We start from the raw sequence: 22,750 nt of genomic DNA on the forward strand, positions 1-22,750 counted from the left end.
GTAAAGAAATAACTCTTCCTACTTTACTATAACACTTCCTCTCCAATTTCAGAGTTGCAAACTGTATATTCACTCATTTCAAGTCTGGTCAGACTCCCAATTCAGTCCTTAAGTGATTATATTATTATTTTCCCCATATTATGGAACCCAGTAATTGACAACTCTGTCCTTTTATTTTAAGGCTTTGGGGATCAACTTCCTCATTATATCAGATAGGATTTGACAAGGTAATATGATGTATCTGCTATCAGGTGACAATTTCATTAACTAGTTTATTTTTTCCTGATACCTGGGTTATCACAGCCTAAAGTCTGGGAGACTACAGAACCGTCTTCTTCATATAAAATTGATTGAGCTGCTTTCTTTAATATTTAAAAAAATCTATCTCGTCGTTCATTAATCTTTGATGCTGGTGAAGGTGATAAAGGTGACACACGGTCTGAAGTTGAAATGGAATTGAAGAGTTGTGTGAGGATAAGTTTTTGTTTGTGATACTTTTAGGTTGCTTTAAAAAATATCTGTGTCTGTCCTATGAAAGCTAGGGTTGGTAATTCTGGAAAAGCTGAGAGCAGGCTTATGTATATTTGCTGTTATACTGAGTAAAAACAAGTGGATTACTTGTCCTCAAACCGTGGCTGTATGAACATGACTTGCTCTCTACCTGAACACAACTCTCCGTTGAAACAATTTGCTTGAGATATGAGCTCTAATAATCCCTATTCAAATTAGAACAAAAATGTCAAAGTGAAGTTTCACCCCTAACTCCTAAGTGAACTGCAAAAATCCAAAATCCAAAATTATATTTATTCTATTACAAACAAAACACTCTAGTCCAGATGATGCCTAAATTATTAAGGTTTATGTCAAAGTCAGCAAACCCCAAAAGACGTGATGTACTGTATGTATTATGTGAACGCTCTGTAGAACAACATCCACACTCACTACTGTAACTATCCAAAGTTAAACCCAGGTAAAGACAACAATGTTAGCACAGTTGAAGACTGATGAAATGCTGAGATTTAAAACCTCTGCGTGCAGCTTCAAGAAGCACCTTTTAGAAGACAGAGCAGTCAGGAGCAGACAGAGCATCCTGAGCGCAGCAGGGACTGAATACAGATAAATAGTTATTTTTATGTGCAAGGCTGTAACAGCGAGTTTCTGTACGTGCCCAAGGCAAAAACAGAACGTTCCGATTACGAGCATATAGCGTGTGCACCCTCAGCTGCACATAGTCACACATGATCCAGGAAAAAGCTTCATATTAAGGTCACACACACACACACACACACACACACACACACACTAAACACAGACATACATCGCCCTAATTCCGCCTCACGTCTGCCACGTGAAGTAATTGGTCTGACTCAGAGAGCAGCGTCCTTGGGTTGCAGATTGCTGGCTTATCTGTTCCTGATGAAAGATTCTGCTGCATAGACTCACAAATAGGACCGACTTTTCTACATACACAGAGAGGAACACGTGTGCACAAAACTAAAACAAAGTTGTCCATGTACATACATTTTAAAGCCCTTTTACTTCTTTTATTTTGGTGAATATTCGTATTTGTCTGTTTTCAAGATTGCCCAGTCAGGCGTACCTCGGATTGTCTGTTTGATGTCCAACACTCTGCAAGATTAAAAACAATCAACAACAATAACAGCAGCAGCCACAACAACAGCTCCAGCATATGGCTATTAAACCTAAAAGGCGTCCATGCATCAAAAGGGAAACTAGATTTCTATCATTATTATCAACACTATGTGGCTGCTTCAGGGGCTCATTTGAACAAATATCATTTTTTCCCGAAGACAACAGATTGGGCCATGTGATGGGTTAAGATTGGAACGAGCAAATATGCTAATGGTGTGACAGAAAAGCAATGCAGCTCCATTCACAGCTACACAAACATAGAAGGTAGAAAATAAGTACCGCTAATGGTTTGCAATGTTGCAGAACAAAACAAAGATAAGGTTGAGTCCAAGTCTGAGAAAACTGTCAAGTCAGTCGACACCCACTGTGTCATGTTCAGCAAATTGTCCTGGTAATATAGAGCTCGGCAAATGCAAGAGATTAAAGTGTCCCATTCTGACTGTATCTGAGGGCAGGTCTCTCCTCTGCCGAACAATGCAGCCTCTTATAATTTATGAGTCTGGGATTGTGCTGCGTGTGTTTCGGTGCCCTTTTAATGTAATAGTAAACCTCTTGGGTTCCTAGCCTGTAGTCTAGACCAAACTCTAACCTAATCCTGGCTACCCATTCTACATGTCGGCATTGGAAACAGTACCCTTGTCAATATAGAAAGCAAATTCAAACAGGGGAGTAAAGATTCAGTCGAAGGTGACATCTACACTTCTACGTTTTAGTTTGAAAACTAGGGGTGGGATTCTCTAGGCACCTCACGAATCGATTCTGATTCAGAAGGCTGCGATTCGATGATAAAACGATTATCGATGCATCAAAGAATTTTATTTCTCTACTTGATTTTTTTCACTGTGTGACTGCTAGAGCTCTACATCTTCACTAGCCTCATGATTTGTGCTTTAAAAATGTATGTGAGACTTTTAATGATATTAGAAATGTGCTGTCATTTACAAAACAAGGTTTTCAATTCAGAAATCCGACTACAACAATCAGTCTATAACTGTGGTCAGTGCTCCCCACATTAGACTTGTGTGATGCATCTTTAGCCTTTACTGTATGATAGTGGCCCTGTCTGGCCCCCTTATAGCATCGCCATTACTCTGCTGGTCAGCAAGAGATTCTGCTCCTCTGCTCTTTTTTAATCATTCATACTTAAAGCTGATCTTTATAAAAACCTGCTGAATTCATATTTATGTTCTTCGGTAAACAGGACGTCAATTCTTCTGCAACCATGAAATTAAAAAACCCATCTGACACAGGAAAAGAAGACCAGAACTTTAATGCGGTTCTGTCCTGATCCTGACGCAGCGGTGGTTATAATTATACAGCGGTGTGGCATTGCTTAATAAATGAATGTGGAGGAGAACATGAATTGATTATGTTCTGTCTCTGCAGCAATGCGGAGTCGTCCACGACCTCATCGCAATGTATCTAAGAATCTACAAATTTCTCCACCTCCAATGCAAAGCATCAACTCTGCTACGGGTTCCCCTGTTAACCACACTACTCCGGAATTTCAGAGCCCCTAAAACAGAGAAGTTAAGAAACACTGCCTGCCTTGTTTTAAAACTCCAGGGTAGTGTTTTAGTCTGAACGGGCAGAAACAAGAATGTTTGAAAATAATGACAGACATCACGACTGCTTGCTGATTGGTTCTTTTTCATCACAATGTGGCCTTCACTGATCCAGGCTCCTATCATATGACCCCCTTCCTGAATAAAACAACTGGCATTTGCCTCGGCTACCAGTGTAGAACGCAACTCAGATTATTTATTTTAAGTGTTGCTGATAATTCTGTCTTTGCTAACAGCTGTTGCGCAGTTAAATTCGGCTTTTTACAATGAAACAGCTGCTGACATGCGTAGGAGACGCAGATATGATGTGAGCAATACCTGTGTACACCAGTACACACATGCCTTCGCGTTAACACCAGCACATGCATCTGCTGTGTGCCTTAGCGGTCACATGATATGCGTTTTCAGGTGCGTTAGTATGGACTGGGAATAGAGCTGATACAGAGCCAAGTTGCTTCTGTGGACAGAGATCATTTTCGTTTGAGAACCCTGGATGTAGCTTGAAATACCAATGTTCAGACTAATAGAGGTATTCATAATGATAGCAACCACAACCACCTCCGCAGTGTTTCCTGCAGGATATACTATCCCTTATTGTGCCCTTTATAGAAGCCCACATCTCCCTGGTGTAATAAGTGACATGCCAGAGGTCAGCCCTTGAGTTATGATTATTGTGACCGCAGGGGAGTACAGGGTGTAGGATTTGGGGTGCAAGGCATGTCTCATTCACCCTTCAGCTGTCACAGATCCCCCTCCTGTGACCAGGCCTCTGCTGACTGACAGGTGGAAGTAATGACTTCAGTTCAGAGGTCATGAGTCAACATAAACACACAGGCCAAGCACAGCTGCATGCAACCTTTGATATACAGACCTCGCCTCCCACAGGACTCCTGTCAGTTAGTGAAAACTCTGCAGATGTCGTGCCTGCGCCTGCGAACCAAAGAATTAATAAGAACAGATTTTCTCTCCTGAAAAACGATTCATTTTTCTTTAATGCAAGATTTATTCACTGCCTTTGATGAGTGCAAAATCATTTTCATTCCCCTTATTTAAAAAAAAGAAAAGATATTTTCAAAGACTTGCACATGATGAATTAGAATTTGCTCATGCCATATATCAACTTGCATGTGCTGTTCACCTGCGCAGCGCCACAGGAGAACAGAGCGGGACTCTTGGTAACAAGATGGCGGAAGGACGTGTTGCTGGGAGCGGTGCTCATTATGGCACAGTGCATTCCAGAGAGGGAGAGATCAGCCTGGAGGCCCTCTGCAGCTGACAGCAGCTGCAATTCCCAGCCTTATGAGGGTAGTGTTGGTGGTAGTGCTGGAGACGGTAAGTGGAGAGGACAGTAGAAAGGAAGGCAGAGTTGGGAATCGGATGGAGACGTCCGGAGGGACTGGGTTATCATTTGGAATTCCTCCTCTCCTTTCATCACTTTAGATAATGCCTCACATGTGGGTGTAGGGGGAATCGGGTGGTATCAAGAGGACGGGCTGTGTGTTGGGAAGAGGAGGGAACTTGTTCTAGGTATAGACACAATTTCTGAATTGTATTGAAGTTTGGAAGGCACCATCCCCCTTCTCGCTGCCTGCGCTTGTTCCTCCAGCCTTTTTGATCTTTGCCTTGTGACAAACACTTGTACCACGAGGATCTGGTTTGGGACCAATTAAAGCCTTCACTCTTGATGACGGAACCTGTGAATGCACACAAGGACGAGAATAAAAATGTAGAATAATGGATAAAGATGGGAATACGACGTTCATTTGAAACAACATATTACAATTTTCATGCAGTTTGATTAATTGTAACAACTTGTATACCATATTTCAACAGCTTTATACTGCTAACCCTGCATGGAAGTGATGATAGCACTCATTTTTGTAGGGCCTGGCTCAGGTTAAACTCTTTGAAAAACAAATGCATAGAGTATAAGCTTCTTTTACTATCTACTTTGAAAGTCATAACTGAAAAATAACATAGATAAATATATGAAGAATACACAAACCACACCTCGAAACTGAAGTCTTGCATACGGTACATGACTCGATATTACTTGTTGGACGTTCCAGAGTGAGATTTAGCTCTAGCTTACGCTTCACTACGGGAAAAATCACTCTCTTAAAACAGTACTTGGCACTGGCAGTATAGCGCAACTGCTGTTTTGGAGCGGTGAAAAAGTGATTTCATGGAAAAATAAATACAGTTTTATCCGAGTGAAACTAAATGACTAAAAACTGCATTAAAGACGTGGTATCAGGTTAGTAAAGCTCCCTTATTTGCCAATGCCCCACAAGGCATTTTCGGCAGTAATCGGAGGATGATTTCCGATGCTGTCACTGGAACATCTCTACTAAGAGGGTATGGTTTTTACGTGAGAATTAGTGGGTAAAATACTGGACAAGAGCACCAGCATTATGGCAATAGATCAATTTTCCGCTTCAATTTCTACCACCCATCCATTTCTACTTTTCCGTCACTGTAATCCATCCTGTTTCTTTGGCATAAGTCTATAGGAAGGTGAAAGGCCTCTGTGAGCGTGTCAGAGGGAGCAACCGAGAGAGGACATTCAGATGGCTGCCTGTCTATAGCAATTACATGAACCAAGACTGTGTGTCTGCTTTGGCTGTTAGCGTGCGCTGAGGCTGTTGTGTCCCTCTCCACTGTCTTTAACAACCGATCGACTCTCCCCTGAGAACCACTTACTCTGTCCTCCAGCCTCTTGAGTTACAGCTCACCCACACAACCACGCTCCCATCAGAGGAGACGCCATCTGGCCACACAAACACACCCACGCAGGAGCGACCGAAACACACATGGAAGTACTCAAAAAAAATTTGACACGTTTAATTGCTTCCGTGAACATGGCAATGCATTTAGTACTGTATTGACCCTACGAGGTCAAAGACAGCATCTCTGGTTTGTGCTTTTGTGAGATATGAATTATTTTCCATACAACTTCTTCACAATAATCATAGCAAGTAGCAGATTCGAGTGGCATTTGTTAAGGGAAGTGGCTGAAATGACATGTTTTGCAACCACCTCTTTCTTTTCTGTTGGCGGTTAACGCAGTTATGTCGAATGAGGTATCCGCCTGTTGGAGCCATTATTCAACTGTCAGGGGATATTGTTATGATACATTTTTTTCACTGTTATTATCTTCTGCATTATAATACTTTTAATTTATGGTTGAAAGTTGAGGAATTACATGAAATTAGGAGAAAGTGATGGAGAATGACCTGCGTAAAATGTATAACAGCCGAATGTATACCACTGTTAGTGTCCACAACATAGGTCATCTGAAAACCCAAGTTTTTGTTGTGTTGTCAATAAAACCACACTGTCTGACGGGAGCTCTTTTCTTTGACATTTCCACCTGAGAACCTCGGCTGTAGCCCCAATGCCTCTGGTAAGGACATTTCTGTTAAACTGATGCAGTTCTTTCTTTATTGGGTGTTTTTTTTTTTTAGCCAATCAGAAGAAGGGACTGAAAGTATATATTTTATACGTCCCTTAGTCAGTATGCCCACAACAGTGAGTCATAAAGCTGAATGTGTTGTATATTCCCTTTGGAGCTCTGCAAAAGCCATTTAACAGTGTCACATAAAGTATGACTGTGTAGCGTATCCCCCCTTCACCACGTATAAATACCATAATACAGAGTGAAGTGCATCTATAGAACTTACTGTAGCTCTAAGTGCTATGAGCATCCATTAAGATGTTGGTTAAGAGCAGTAATAGCTGCCATTAGCCAATATTTCACTGCTCTACATAATTCTGTGCAGTGCTCATACTCTGACAAGTCATTGTAAGAGTAGAGAAAAAGTGATGTCCTGTATTTTAAGACAACCTGAGCGTGGTTCAAATGAATCGTCTGTACTGTATCTGCATTGTGTAGGAGGGGTGGAGGTAACTTCTATCGGTCTTCCTTGAAACAAAAGGCTGAAGGGGACCTTGGAGGGAAATTTACATATATTTAGCCCAACACCCTCATTAGATAGAAGTCAGCATTGTCTGTTATCATCTTCCCTCTTGTGTCACCCTGCGAGGGCAGTCAAGTAAAGGGCATTGCGGAATTTCCCGAGCAAGGAAGACACGGTTTACCGGCTGCACTTACCCAGAGCAAAGACATTAGAGGGTCCTTTAATAATACAACAATGTAGCAGGGTTTTCTTTTCCATTTTGAGCGTCAGATGTGATAAAACACGGTGACACGTCTCTTTACACATCAGGGAAGGAGACGAGGAAAGGGAAAGCTTGTAGCTTCTGGCATGGCACGCTGTGTGCACAGCTATATGGCTTGAAACACAGAGGGATGTCAGCGGTTCACGTGTACTTTGGCAGCCAAGGTTACGAGTTATAAAGTTGATATTGGAGAGAAGGGAGCAATGAGTGGGAAGTGTATGACCTTCATCACTCACTATCCATTCCGTCTCCCCTTCTAGTCTGTCTCCCTCTGTTCTGCAAGCCACGAAGCAAAGGAGCCCTTTTGTGTGAACTCTCTAATTAGGAAGACCTTGATGTGCGGATCTCGTCCATTGTTCCTCTTCATTTTGGTGGGAAAATATTTCATTGATTTTTTTGCAGCAATCGAAGGCGGGCGGAGCTGAAAGGGGCTCTGTGTGGGATTAGGCTCTGCGGGGGGTTTCTGGGATGGGCGGGGAGCTTGTGAGACCGAGCGTTTTTTGTGTATGTTTGTATTTGTGTGTGTGTGTGTGTGTGTGTGTGAGCGAGTAAAAGGGCGGTAATGTCTCTCCGCATAACTCCTAGCCCCCTCGCACCCCGTGAAAGAACCAATTACGACTGTGATCCTCGAGCCATCATAACTCACCTCTACCTCCAGCTCCCATTGTTCAGTCCGTACCTGCTGCACGACTACAGATTGTCTTTCTTCACATACCGTTGTGATAAATGTGGCTCATTTACAAACATCTGGCAAGAACTTTGTTTATGTTCTCCCAAGCACAACTATGATGAAAGATGGCCTTATTCTCATAATCAAACAAAATCAAGCACTTGTCAGATGTTCTCTTGGAAATCTTTTGGATACTAAACTAGAGACCGTCGCTGGTCGACTGCTGTTGTTTGCCCAGTGGAGTTTATACAGCAATCACCCGTTTCTGTCTCTTTCTCCCCCACTCTCTGTTTCCTGTCACTCTAGACTGTCTCTAAATTACGCTTTACCCCTGCAGGTGCCAAAGTCTCTCTGTAATGATTATTCCTACCACACAGAAGATTGCTTTTGGTAATTATATGTATCATAATTAAATTTGATGAACTCCTCCGAGACATTAAATCTCATTTGACCCAGGTGCTGGATTTCTCTTCCTATACACAAAAGGAGAAATGTCTGCTACTAGTAAGAGAGGTACACTTTGAATCTCGCAGCTGACATCTTGATTAAGCAGAGCAGCATTTCCACATTTAGCAAATTCAGTGAGGTCCATCAATAACTTAATTACCGAACAAGTGAAATGCAAATTCTCCGTCATTATGGTGGAATGAACTGAGCGGGATTAGCTGTGTTGTTGCACAAAGGCCGAATTTAGCCTTCGAAGCAAGAAAACGAAGCTGCACAGCGAGAGCACACGTGGCCACATGAGTAGAGTGTTTAAGGAGGCAGACACAGAGTACGGTATTTTACTCATTTACTGTTATTCTTTTTTCATTATCTGCCGCCCTAAGAAGCTGGGCTGTACACACACAAGACCAAGCTTCAAAGATTAGACGTCTTTGATTCAGGTCTCTACCCTCCAGGAGATTCAGCCTCACTCCTTATTTCTATCTGCTCGTATCCCGGTATAAATAGTACCTTGAATTTGGCCTCAGACAGCCTTCTTCATGGGTTAGCAGAGGTAAGGCTCAGATCCTTCACAGTTTGGCAGCCCACGGTGTTTGTTTGGCATATTCCTCAATTTATATTCTGTCATTCTGTTTCAACACAGGGTAATTTATTTTACTTAGAACGATCTAATGCATGTCCATCTATACTGAAAGAAGACACCTCCTCCTTCTGATTCACATGATATCAACCCAATTTAACCTCTATAAGGGATTCTTGACAGGCCTCAGGACCCTGTCACCATTATCAAAAGGAACAAGTGAGCCAACATCTTTTTGAAAGGCTTGTCTCCTATTCCATCCGGCATAGTAAAGTGACAAAATGCAAGATTCACTCTTGGCTTTAGTTGAGTTGCCCCTACAGCTGGGATGCATAATTCCTTGTCGTTGTGGTCTTAGCCTTCCCGTGCACACAGATGTACACACGTACATTTGTTGACAAGCTGACGAAGAAGAAACCAGCAACCTCGAAAAAAACATGTTGACTGACAAGGTGATTTGATTTCTGACAAATATGACGCTATCACAGCAAGCAAGTGGTGGACTTTGTGTATCAAATCACATAGAAGCTTTGGGCTAAACCTCTTTCAAATTGGGTTTACCAGGCTTCTGATTATACATAGTTGAAAACACACTTACACAGCCCAACGTCGAGCAACCAGAACAGCACAAGACATAGCAAACAAGCTAAAGTTATGGCCAATAATAACAGCGCTTGGTCAGCATCTGCATCCTTAGGCCTCTTTTAGCTTTTGCCAACAAGTGAAATATGCTCCAATATTCACTCTTGTTTGGTTTTTCTCTGGGCAACTTTGTCTTTCCCTCCTTATTTCTCCCCTTCTGTTTCTTCAGTGGCTCTGCCATGATGTCCACACTGGCTCCATTTCTGGTTGTTGGTGTGTGACGTACGTATCCAAAAGCAGGACACAGTGTTTCAGAACAGTACACCAGAGTTACATTGTGCAGTTGCATGTATCCAGGGGGCGCTGTGGCAATGATAGACATGCCGTTCTCCCTGTTATAAAATGATTTTTAACCTAAAGGTATAAAAACTGCATAGTGTTGCTTGAAATATTCTATGCAATGGAGCATTTTCCCTCTAATTTGTGACCGATCTTTATGCCACATTTATAGATGTATAAAAATTATGCACAAAAGAAAAGAACACCTCCATCTATACAGATCTTGTGAACCATATTCAGACTCGGGTCTCCTGGAGCAGTTTATGCTGTGGGCTTTTCCTAGGCCTCTAAGATCACTGCGAGTATGCAGACAGCTTACTGAGGCCCTGCAGCCAGCAAGAGCTGAGATTAGATCTAGGCCTTAGACAATCTCAGAGGAGGAATCACTGGAGATTGACAAGACTCTAGTCATTTTATTTTCTCAGTGTTTTGCAAAATAAATATTAAAAAAACGCTCGCACATGCACACAGGTACGGTGAGGACACACACAGAGAGCGCGGACAAAGATTTGAGAAACACCCTCTCGGGTTTTTATCACTCCTATCTCCCCCTGCCAGGATTCGCTCTATGTCTGTGCCATCGTCTGTGTACCATGGTTGCAAGTTCATTATTTTTCCTCCACTGTCTTTCACTCAGTATTCCCTCCAAGTTTTCCACTCGCACACTCTGATCTTCAGCACTAGATGTATTGCTTTTTCTCCAACACTTTCCCCCGCGCTCTGCAGGAGTTCCCTGCTGTGCACCAATCCCTTCCTCACAGGTGATTGCTCAGGGAATATTGATTAAGGTGAAGATTTGCTGCTGAGAAGTCACTTTTCAAACTTCCTGTGACTTTAATGTGAAATAAAATGAGCGGACTCCTCCGTCAGCGATAAACACCCTGTTACACATGAAGCGTACTTTCAAGAAAATGCTCTCTGCACTCGTCCGTGTCTTCACGTCTTTGGCTTTCTGTCAGTCTCATTTTGTCTGTCACATGCAGTTTCTCTCACTCACAAATCAGCTTTCACTGCCAGTGTAATGTAGAACTCATTGTCAGGAGGGCAACATCCCTCTAATAGCTCTGATTAAAGTGACAAACAGGCCCAATTAAGATAGAGGTGCAGGGAAAGGATACTATAAAGAGCATCGCCATCTCAATGGTCATTACGTCTGTTTAACTATTAGCACAACGCCTCAATTAAACCATCCACATGACCTTGAAGTGTCTCCTGAGCAATAAGGCATCTCCTGTGAAACGTGTTATTGTTTGTCTTAAGCATTTCCCGATATAGACCCAACCATTTAAAAAAAATACATCGATTTGCTCAACATTTTCAAAGGTGACAATAATAATCTCAAGTAATTACTAAGATCTGGTTGCATGGCAACAACGTCAGGGCAAGAGACAGCCAATCAGAGAGCTTGTAAACAGAATCCAGATCGAGATATCCAGATTTATCCAGAAACTGTCTGCAGTGCGTCAATACATATGGAAAAGTTGAACGATGCTGTAAACAGATGTACAGTTAAGTTAATAATTTGACTGTTCAACTTCAATCTTTTGGAGATTTGTTAAAAATCTGTCAAAAATGTTCTTGTCTTGTATTTCTTGCCAACTTCTTCCCAACATTTTTTCTCATCTTAAAATGTTATCCTCAGTGTTGACATAAATAGATACAGTAGAAACATTGGAATTTCATTACATGAAAAATGCATATGTTTGTGTTATGGCACCAAGTTTTAATTATTTCAACTCAGTTTCTGTAAAATGTCCTTTTGGCTTGAACCGTTCTAAATGCTGAGATGCCTATGAGCCTTGGCTGCCATTGCTGTTGAGAGGGAGTCAGTCAGAGGCACAAACCTTTGTTGTTGCAGTTTTGAACCAAAAATGCCGCCATATTCAATTCATTTATCTACAAGTTACTATGGCATTAATAGTGAACTGGTTTAGTTAAGCTGCAGGTTGTGAAATCCGTATTCTTTGCAGTCTCTAGCCAGAGTCACGTTTGGGTCCTTCTCGCTGAAATGCACATTGGGAGTTGTAATTAAGTTCTATCCTTGCACATTTCTTCTTGTGCACACCCCTGTACTGTGACCCCTTTGATAGCAAAAGCTGAAAATAAGAAAACAACAAATATTTTGAGAAGCAGTTCCCAATCTTTTGTACTGATGCTTCAAACCGAGGCAGTTTCACACCAATAGAAGAGCTTCTACTGTTGAGTCACTTGAAATTATCTTTGGGATAATTAATCAAATTAATGAGACTTCTTCTTCTGAACCAGAAGCTTTCGACCAGCGAGGGCAGTGAATTGCTGCTTTTCACCCTGGTGTTAATTTACTTTTAATCCAACGTTAGCCACATATTCATCGACGCGATGTCAAAAGATTTCTATGAGAGCAGCAGACGCTCTGACAACTTCATGTGTGACATCATTTCTTACACCCTCATTAAAGGTCGAAGTGACCTGAAACACTTTTATTTGGCCTCCCCAACACATGAAAAGACAGAAAATTTACTTTTTGGTGAATCGTGTCCCTACAGAGTGCAGTCTCTCTGCTAACACGAGCTGCATGTTATCAATCAATTAGAACTAATAAACAGTTATGGAGGAACGCTGTGTGTTGGATACATCCCCATATCTTATGACTCACCTCATTAACCATATCATTACTGTGCAACACACTTCTCAGTGTTTGAAGTGCTCTGAAAGTCCCTGGCAAACATAATTTACGAGGCTCGTGTATTTGCACTGTATGTGTGTGTTTGTGTGTGTAAAAGTGTGTTGGAGACCCAGATAAGAGTGTTGATGGAAGGATAATTTCCTCTAGTTTGTCAAAATATTGTCACTTTTCCTGGAGAGTCATTTTTTGCATTTGCGTGTAATCCGAGTGACGGCTCATTTATTAGTGGCTGATGGGCTTTAACACGTGCCGCCAGGCAGCCAGACCGGCAGTGACAGAATGCAGTTTATTTCCTATGAAACACTATGAAACCAAGCATTGGGTGTCACATTCGTGCACAGCGCTGACAGCAGTGTTACTGGATAATAACCCTTCCTCTCTGCTTCTCGTGACTCATCATTAATGAAAACAGAATGATCACCCATGGAGTCAAACACACCATGAAGTGACTTAACTTGTTTTCCAAGGCCTTTATTGAGTGCATTTTAGTACAATAGTTCTCAGAAAGTTACAGCTTACAAACTCTTGACACATGTCACAATTTACAAGTGGTAGCTATACAAAAACGAAAAACGAAAAATAAAGCAGATGTTCACACATTTAAACAATGTACCTGTGCACACATTTATGTCTGTACACACTAATGCGCCTGCTACACACACACGCACACACACACACACAATCTCACTCTCTCTCACAGACATATACAAATAAACAAATTATGAAGTGTGCAGTCATATTCAGCTCCACCATTTTGTACCATAGGGAGGTTGTGACTGGTCCTGGTCTTCCTCTGTGTCAGCTGGCAACAGCAATTCTTCTGGGTGCCCAGTGTGTGTTTTGTGTGTGAGTGTGTATGTGTGTGTGTGTGAATATGAAGTGTTGTGTCTGTGCTGTTTAATATGTGTGTAAGTCTCCCACAGTCTGAAACAGAAGAAAAAAGACAGAATGCAAGTTTAGTTTTTCAGGACGTCATGTCAGATCATTTTCAGGTGAACACAGCTTCCGCCTGTCCGACCTATAAATGACAGGCGTGAAATCGGCTACTAAAAGGTTCGTTGGTCACTTCTCAGACAGTTACAGCTCCATGAAACATTTAACAAGCTTTGTTCTTATGCTTTGTATCAGTGTGTGATGAATGGCCTCCATACGAGACAGCTTTTCGGAGCGGGATGGCGAACCGCCCCTCCATTCATCACGCTGGAGTGTCATTACAGTCAGATATTTAGATAGACAAACAGAGCAAATGGGGAAAAACTGAATTACACTGTTGCGTAATGAATGCGTTCTATCATCTCATTCACAGGCTCTTGGGTTGAAAAGCAAATACACAGGACTGAGTTGAATGGGGGACTAATGCATTCAAATTGAATCACGGGCTTCGATGAAAAGGATTTATGCCAATCTCGAGGAGCATGAGATTATATTTAGGAATACTCAGTTAATCAATAACTTGGATAATTGAAAAGAAAAAGCCAATTGATTTTACCCACGAGACAATCCAGTTGCTTGATTACAGTATTTTCAATTAGCAAACTAAATAATTTAACTTTATATAATGAAAGAGATGAAGCCTTAAAAACCACATTGCGAAAGGGGAAATGGCTGATTGACATCAATGAACTAACTGGAAACCAGACACGAGAATAACATAATCAAGGTTTCCTCTCTGTGTGTGTGTGTGTGTGTGTGTGTGTGTGTGTGTGTGTGTGTGTGTGTGTGTGTGTCATCAGTCTCCCTCCCCATGGATGATCAGATGCCTGTCAGACGGGGGTCCCAGCAGATGTTTGACCCCCGCCTGGGCCCACCGGAGCATGGAGCCAGCCATTTCTCAGGCCGACTCTGGCCCAAACCGAGGCCGGCTCTGGCCCAGGACAGCTTGGTTACACCCAGGATAAATGAGCTGGGGATCTGCCAGCCAGCTGGAGTAGCCGGGAGAGAGGGCAGGGCGGGACAGACAGAGGAGGAGGAGGATGACTTGAGGGTGGTGAGTATACTTAATAATCTGCTAATGGGCCTGCCATCAATTTCTAAATTTGGATGCAAGGTGGCTGGAACTGTCGTCACTCATGTCTGTTCGAAAAGGGCCAAAAGGGACTACAGCAGGGTCACAGCTACAGCAAAGAATTGATGCAACAATAGCTCATGATAATTGTCTGTGAGCTAAGAGACTTCCTAGGAGACTTCCTCTGACATACAACCGTGGCTGTATGTCAGAGGAATATTGCCACGGGAACATTTAGGTCAGTTTGCTCTCAAATGTAACATTATTTAATGAACACTTGACATCACTTGATTTATTAGATATAACAACAATGCCTCTTTGCTTTCTCAACGCCTCAGACTGAAGCAAGTGACCAGCAAGAGGGAAAACAAAAAATCATATAGCAAAACTTCAAATCCATTCATTGTGAATGCCGCTTGGTCTTTGAGGCTCCCAGGGGGAGATGGAGCCAGTCCCAGCTGACATTTGGCGAGAGGTGGGGTGCACCACGGACAGATTGCCAGCATATAGCAGGGCCAACATACTGAGACCAACAACCATTCACACTAACACCTATGGTCGATTTAGCATATCCGATCAAGCTATCCCCTATTCAAGTCTTTGGGCTGTGGGAGGGAGCAACCAAAGAAAACCCACGCAGACACAGGGAGAACATGCTAACTGGGAATGTTCTTGGTGTGAGGCAATAGTGCTAACCATCGCACCAACGTGACACCCATCCTTCACAATGTTATTCTTTCCTACTCGCAATGCAATCCTTACCAAAGGATATACTTCCCAACACCAATTTCTGCAGGATTCATACATGCATGAAATTGTCTGAGACACCGCGGCAGTTTACGCTCAACCTGCCCCCCAATACGGCAGCAGGGTATAGAGCTAGCATAGATTTACTCAGCAGTTTAGCAGCAGCAGTCTATTGGAGGCTGGACTGTGAGCAGAGTGAACATGTGGGCTGTTTATGTCTGCATGTTCACCGGGATGGCATCACACATCTGGTCACACACCTCAGCCCAGATGTTCATGTTCATTGTGTAGAGAAGTGATGCAGATTTTCTCCAGTTTCTCCTGCCTTGATTAGCTGCTCACCCACGCATTTCAAACTAGCACAAGATCTTGCTTTGGCCAAGATATTTGCAGCACCCGTGAGGAAGAAAAACTGGATTTTCTTAAAATAAAATCCACCACTAACAGGAGTTTTCTTTATGTTATGTGTAGTGTTTTTTTTCCTGTGTGATCAGCAGGCACTTACCGTAAATTTGAGCCAGCCAGTGCTTGGAGTTTCCTTCCCCTCTGGATGGTGCTGAACACTCCCGACACAAACAACAACAGATCAAAAGGAAAAGAAAACATAAACCATATCTGTACAAGTAAGTGCTCACCAGCAAGAAACAGCATGTGTACACCCACATTTAACATGATCTCCAATAAATGGATATTTTGTCAATTATTTAAACGCCTACAGCAATTTTCATATAGATCTACAATACCAATTATTCACCCATGATTCCGTTCAGTTAAGATTCAGTCAGGATTGTCCTCGTCCCCCTGGAACAGGGAGACGCACAAGCCAGTGTCCACTATACAGTCGTCCGGAGGGGAACCAGGGCACCGTGGGAATCTACACATTGCATGTGTCTAATCATAACAATCTAATCAACAAACATGTCTTTGCCAAAAATGCAAGCAGAGAGTTCTGTACATACATATTCATACATATCACCTTCAATATGAAGGTTAATTATGAAAGATATAATCATATTTAGCAAGAGATAAACATATTTATAATCTCTGAATCTGGGTGGGGCTGGCTAAGAAGTCCTTTGGCAAGGCCTTCCACCCAGGTCTCCACAGGTAGTGTTAAAGTTAAAATACAAGTGGACGGCATCTTGCTATAGTGATAAAAACAAACAAACAAACAAACAGATGTTCGAAGACCGAAATATAACTAAGCTCTGAATTTTTACCATTTCAGTTTTTCGATTTTTCAAGTCTTTCTAACAAGCAAAAGATGATATGAAAGTTGACGATGGTGCTCCTCTGTACATCCCTGTATTCTCCTCCCTCCTATTATTCCTACTGGTAATTGCTTTTTCTTATTTCTGGCCAGGTCAAGGCATCTTCATTGCACACATTGACGACAGTATGGAAATAAAATCACAGGTCACACGTTGTTTCAAAGTGTCTCACGCTTCTGTTTACAATTTGAACATCTTCTAGTCCAGATAATATAGAAGTACAACAGCACTCAGTTCATCGTACAGTCTGAAATTGTGAGTGAGTCCCTGTGTTGATGTCTTGATTGTTGTTGTGTTATTTTGGTTCACAATGACATGAATGGCTGTTCATAACCACAGCAAGTGACGTCTACCTTCCCGTCCGTGGACAAGTAGAGAAACAGTATCAAGTCTGGACCCTGAACTCCTGGTGTGGATTGCATGAAGTGTGATAGCTGTTAACCATATGGTTGTGTAGACCCTGGTCTCCTGTTGTCATGGTAGTGAATTAGATTAAGACAATAGTCTCAACTCTGGCGCGTTCCGATGGATCGGGGGTCATTCGAGGGCTGCCATTGTTGTTGGTCCTGCGAATGCTGCCCGTCCCGTGGCACGGCGCCCCCTGTAGTCATGCCATGGTGATGGGCGCCTGGCTCATCTGCACCCTCATGGACTGGATATTACTGAGGATCTTCTTCTGGTGGCCGGCCAGGGTCACTCCTATTCTCAGCAGATCCCTGTAGAGAGAAAGAAGCACAGAGACAGAAAATTGAAAAGCAGGAATAGATTTTGAAGGGAGAAATAAAGGGATTTCAATCATATTGAAGATGGATCACTTGAGTATGAGATGATTTCACTATCAAACATTCCAGGAATGTTTACACTCCTAACATCACTGTACTTTATATAAAAGCACAATTTCTAGATGGATATCTTGAATGAATGAAAACACAAATTGACAAAATTTATTCTCTCACTTGAGAGAGGACTTAGTAATGCATGTTGCTTTGCATTGCAAAGAGACTGCATAAATGCCACCAAGCCCCAAGCATACTTTTTTAATAAAATATGTTAGAATGGTTTTACATTTTTGCACACATTTCCACTCCAAGCAACATTGTTAATTCAAATAAATGGAGAGCACTATTTGTGTCGATTGGCGCTACGAGTACTTTGAGAAGAGCTTTCGTGACCCAACCTTTTAGAATACTCCACATAAGCAGCAGTGAATAAATATGCCTTTTAAAACATGCATTTAAAGCCTTTACATCCAGAGCCATATTTTTGGAAAACTGTTCATAGCACAGTTGGAAATATTGGCACCGACACGACTCTGTTATTTTCCATAATGATGAGTCATATTTTAATGCATTACCCATACAGGCTCTACTTTGATGCTATCATTCAGAGACTGAGTCGCTGGTCACATTCATGCCAAAAATAAATGCACTTGATGTAAAGTCATTTTATATGAGTGTGCCCATCAAGTGCCATATGGGTTTGGAAAATCTTCATTTGCACACGAGCGGGTGAACTCACTCTGAGGTCATTTGAGCCACCAGCTGCAGGGAGGTAAAGCCTGAGTTGAGGAAGTTGTCTCTGTACTGGCTCATCTTTATGGCGGTGAGCCAGTCCTCGACTGTGCTAAAGGTGTTGAAGTCAGGTATGGATCTGTCCAACAGTGGCTGAGAAGGCCTGCAGGGGAGGGAGAGAGAGAGTCAGAGGGAGAGTGAGCGAGAGAAGAACAGGGGTAAGCGGAGATATAGTGCAGCTGCTTTGATGCAATATTAAGCAAGGGGGATTTATAGAGGAGGAGAGTAACTGTGGTTATGGTGCTTGCGTGGGTGTTGGTGTGAGAGGAAGAAAGTGTGCATGTGTGTTCATGCAGTCTGAAGACTGGCTTTGGAAAGAATTCTGACCTGATCAATACAATTCTATCGATATTTAAACTTATATAGTCGTTGTAAGACATGACCTCCGGGTAAAATCGGGAGAATTGGCTACAGAGTTTCCCCAGAGTTTGCCTTTCAGACTATAACATGTTCACAACAGCATCAAATCCTCTGCGTTATTCATGCAGGAGGTGGAGCAGCCGGGCGCAGCAGACAGAGGCAGGAAGTGACGTATTAACTCCGCCGCGTAGATCACTTGATTTTGTTTACAACACAGTCGTCAGCTCTTATCACCACAATCTCTCTTCACATCTTTGTCAGTGTCTTCTATGTGTGTGTCACCGCTTTTTTACAGGGAGATATTTATTTTTCTTTTTTCATTTTTGTGTCTGTCATGTGTTAGAAGCGTCATCAACCCCCCCACACGCTTGCGGTGACTCCAGCGGGGGATCCCCTGCTGTGCTCTCACATCGAATTCTCCTGGATTTCTACAGACTTTATACTAGGAGGCCAGGAGGATAAAGTCCATAGAAACTGCGGAGTGCCTCACTTGGACATTTCAGACATGCACTTCCTCTGCAGAGTCCGGTGCATGTCTGAAAGCAGCTTATATGTATAAATAAACTTATATATAAGAAAGAGAAGATATTCTCCTGTATAACGGGTAAAAACCTTCATTCCTTGGCCTGAAAGCCAAGTGCTGCACCAAGCAGAAACAACGAAAACCACTCATTACCTGGGCAATCCTATCCCCACAATGAAGTGTGCTGTGGTGATACTTCACGGTGTCAGATACTATGAAACTGGTAACAAAGAAACAGCAAACCAAGCTAAATACAGAGGGGACCATGAAGAAGGAAAAAACCTGCTCCATTTCACAAACTCAAACTCACATGGGGCCAAAAAGTTCACTTTACAGCATGGCAGACACCCAAAGAACACAGCCAAAACAAGTGGCTTCAGGACAAGTCTCTGAATGACCCTCAGTGGGCCAGCCAAAGCCTGAAAATTGAATTGGAAAATCTGTGGAGAAACCTGAAGCGTGCAGTCCGCGTCCAATCTGGCCAAGCTTGAGAGGATCTTTGACCGAGGGTGAAAGAAATCGTCCAAAACAAGGTGTGGCAAAAACTGGCAAGAAGATGCCCGGTAAGATTCAAACCAATCAAGGCCAATTGTGCCTCTACAAAATCATGATAATGTGGATGTGAGGTTTCTGTTAGGTTTCTGTTAGGGGGTGACTCATAAGCAGAAAGGATAAAATCACAGGGAAGAAAAAATTCATGTTTCATGCAAATCAGCAGTAAAACATTCATTATTATTTAATGAGAGGATGAAAAAGTAAAGCATGCAAATGCTGGCCTGTGTAAATACTGTATATATATAAACAGATGAAAGGGATACTTGTGTGTACTTAATGTCCACTTCAGCGTGAATATGTAAGAAGTGTTGACAGAGGGTGTGTTGTTTTTCTTTTACTCACACTGCAGGGATGTTGGCCACAGCTTTGAGGCTGGTAGGGTTACGGATCATCTTGTCCAGGGTGCTGACGATGTCGGTGAAGCGGGGTCGCACGTTGCGGTCCTTCTGCCAGCAGTCGAGCATCAGCTGGTGCAGGGCGCTGGGGCAGTCCATGGGCGGTGGCAGACGGTAGTCCTGCTCGATGGCATTAATCACCTAAGGGAGGAAGGGCGAAGTCATACAGTAATTACATTTAATAACTGTCCCTGATAGTGTGTTTCTATGGGCGAGCTGGTTGCAGAAGATTTACCTCGTCAAAAATGAAATGATATTCTGACTGAGTTTAGTGACATTTATCGTTATTGAGCATATCCACCTTGTTATCCTGACACACTCAGCCCTGCCGCCCCACCCCCACACAGACACACACACACTCTATTGGTCACTCGACCGACAGCATTCAAGGTGATGTGCCCCTACACTTGACTCCAGCCAATGACATGTCACTCTTGGAGGAGGGAGCAGGGACAGAGAAGGACAGAGGGGAGTGTCACTGTAGTAAAGTCACTGGCAGATTGCATAGACCTGCAGTCAAGTGCAGCTTCTCAATGCACCACCAATACCCTTTTTACACATAGATTAAAACCTACATGTATATGCAGGTTTTTAAAATGAGCTACAATTGCTTAAAAAAAGGTGATTGAATATTGCCAGTGGAGAAGTCTGCCTTTCTGTTTTCTGTTTCTTATTCTAGTGTCTCACCTTTGATATTATGAAGTCCAGTGACCATGTTGTTGCAGGTTACTTTTAATATCTTTTGCTTCAGCCTTTTCAAATTGAATGCAGACTGAGTAATGCTTGAGTGCTGCTTTAACTGAGAGGGCAAAAGAGATGCAGAATTTACTGATGCATGTATTGTTTCCATGATGCGACATAGCATCACCTCGGTGTCATGTTTACATCCCCGAATATAAAATCCGGGTGTGAGTGGCTTTTCGTCCAGAGTGAAAGGGACTTAAAGTTAAATGTGATATAAAAGCATTTAATTCAATATTCTTCACATTTCATGTTTGGTATCTCCAATACATGTTTTGTAATAAATATACCAACAAACCAACAGTGGTAGATGTAGCTATGCACTTATTAGGCCCCTTGTTATAAATGACATGCTGTATAACACAATCTAGTACAACACCACCACCAAGCCTGCAAAGTTACAGAATAAAATCACTATAAACTTAGAATTTATTAAAGGGCTGCTGTACAAGATTCATTTTGATTGTGAAGGGTTTTCTTTTTTTCTGGTTACTTTCTGATTTACTCATATTGCAAGAGATAATTAGAATCAGATGTGCTAATGTTGTTTGATCTTTCCAGACTTAACTGTTACAATCAGTCAGATAGTAAGATGATAGATTATAAATTTTATTTGAAAGCTTTTTCCTGAAGTTTGATAAAATTGCTCATTCTTGGTTTTGATTAAAACTGGACAAAAATGTGAATGCCTTTCTTTGAATAAACTGCTATGAATAAAACTAGCATAGTAGTTATGTTTTTATAGCAAGACTCAGACAAAAACTAAATCCAAAGAGAGACTTATAAATAATTAATATATTGCATCAAAGTAAAACAGTTATTTGACACTACAATGACTATAGATTGATTTATTGCACACTGAATTAACCCAGCTTTTACCTGTTACTCTATATCCACACTGTTTATAGATGTAAGCCTTCTTAAAAATGCATAGTCGTGAGATAAAGGTGTGAATTTGAGTGTAAAATATACTATCATTAAAAATTAGAGGCTGCCCTATAGGTTGGCATCTCCTCTCCAGAGTTGAATGCAACTCAGCAGAATCTTGACAAATGGTGCATAGCGAGGAGTGTGTGTGTTTGTGTTTTAAATTGTGCATGTGTGCGTGGACCGAGCAGCCGGACACGCTGAGTGGTGCCAGTCCTCCTCCCTGCATTAGTCCCAACAGGCAGTGTATGCTGCTGGCCCACTGAGGCAACATCTGCTGGGTTGGACGCTCCTTGTGGAGTAGGGTCCATAGAGGCCTGATGGCTGGCTAGTTGTCTCACGAGGGGAGCTTAGGGAGAAACCTCATACTATGGGAATATATCCAATGGTTGTGTGTGTTTGTGTGAGTCTCTGTGTGCATATGTGCGTGTGGACCTTATCCAAACGGACATGGGGAACAAAGCAGAGCTCTCGGCAATCATTCATTGCTCTCAAAAGCCGGCCAGGAAGGAAAGGGGCTAGTGTGAGACTGCATTCAAAGTCAGAGTCAAGGACATCTTCAGTGATGATGCTATGAGATGGGGACTGATAAACAATGTGTGATTTATTGCAGCTTCCGCTCTTATGAGCTATCCATAAAGGGGGGGGGGCAGCTCGTGTGGCGACTGGCAGCCGTTTCCTATAGTCAAAGCTTTTTATTATTTTTTACTAAAGTTTTATTCGTTGTGTTGATCGAAGTAAGCCAGAATTTGAGTGTCTTAAAGTCCTGTTTTCATGAGTCGGCACAGAAATTGCGATTTTCTTAGTTTCTTTTATATTTATAATAGAATTACAAGAGCCTGAATACTACATTTTCCTCAAGGATCTTTAACAGAAATCAAGAGAATTTAATGAGCTTGTGATCGCAATAAATTAATTAATGAGAACGCCTTCTTTTATCCTGGCCCTACATCCAAACGGACTAGGGCTGAA

The 22,750-nt window shown here is 42.2% G+C and overlaps 1 protein-coding gene across 2 annotated transcripts in view; it reads right to left on the minus strand.

Annotated features, from left to right (window-relative positions):
• Nucleotides 1–13,119: 13,119 nt before the first annotated feature.
• Nucleotides 13,120–22,750, minus strand: part of LOC117777942 (ephrin type-B receptor 1) — a 158,239-nt gene continuing 148,608 nt past the window's right edge. For both annotated transcript variants that reach the window (XM_034613054.1, XM_034613055.1), the window contains exons 14-17: nucleotides 20,058–20,251; nucleotides 18,225–18,380; nucleotides 15,941–17,422; nucleotides 13,120–13,607 (exon numbers count right to left, since the gene is read on the minus strand). In XM_034613054.1, coding sequence (XP_034468945.1) covers nucleotides 17,314–17,422; nucleotides 18,225–18,380; nucleotides 20,058–20,251 — 459 coding nt within the window. In that variant the 3' untranslated portion in view covers nucleotides 13,120–13,607; nucleotides 15,941–17,313. The remainder of the gene's footprint in view (nucleotides 13,608–15,940; nucleotides 17,423–18,224; nucleotides 18,381–20,057; nucleotides 20,252–22,750) is intronic.

Source organism: Hippoglossus hippoglossus, chromosome 17 (assembly GCF_009819705.1).
Source record: "Hippoglossus hippoglossus isolate fHipHip1 chromosome 17, fHipHip1.pri, whole genome shotgun sequence".
Classification (NCBI taxonomy): Eukaryota; Metazoa; Chordata; class Actinopteri; order Pleuronectiformes; family Pleuronectidae; genus Hippoglossus; species Hippoglossus hippoglossus.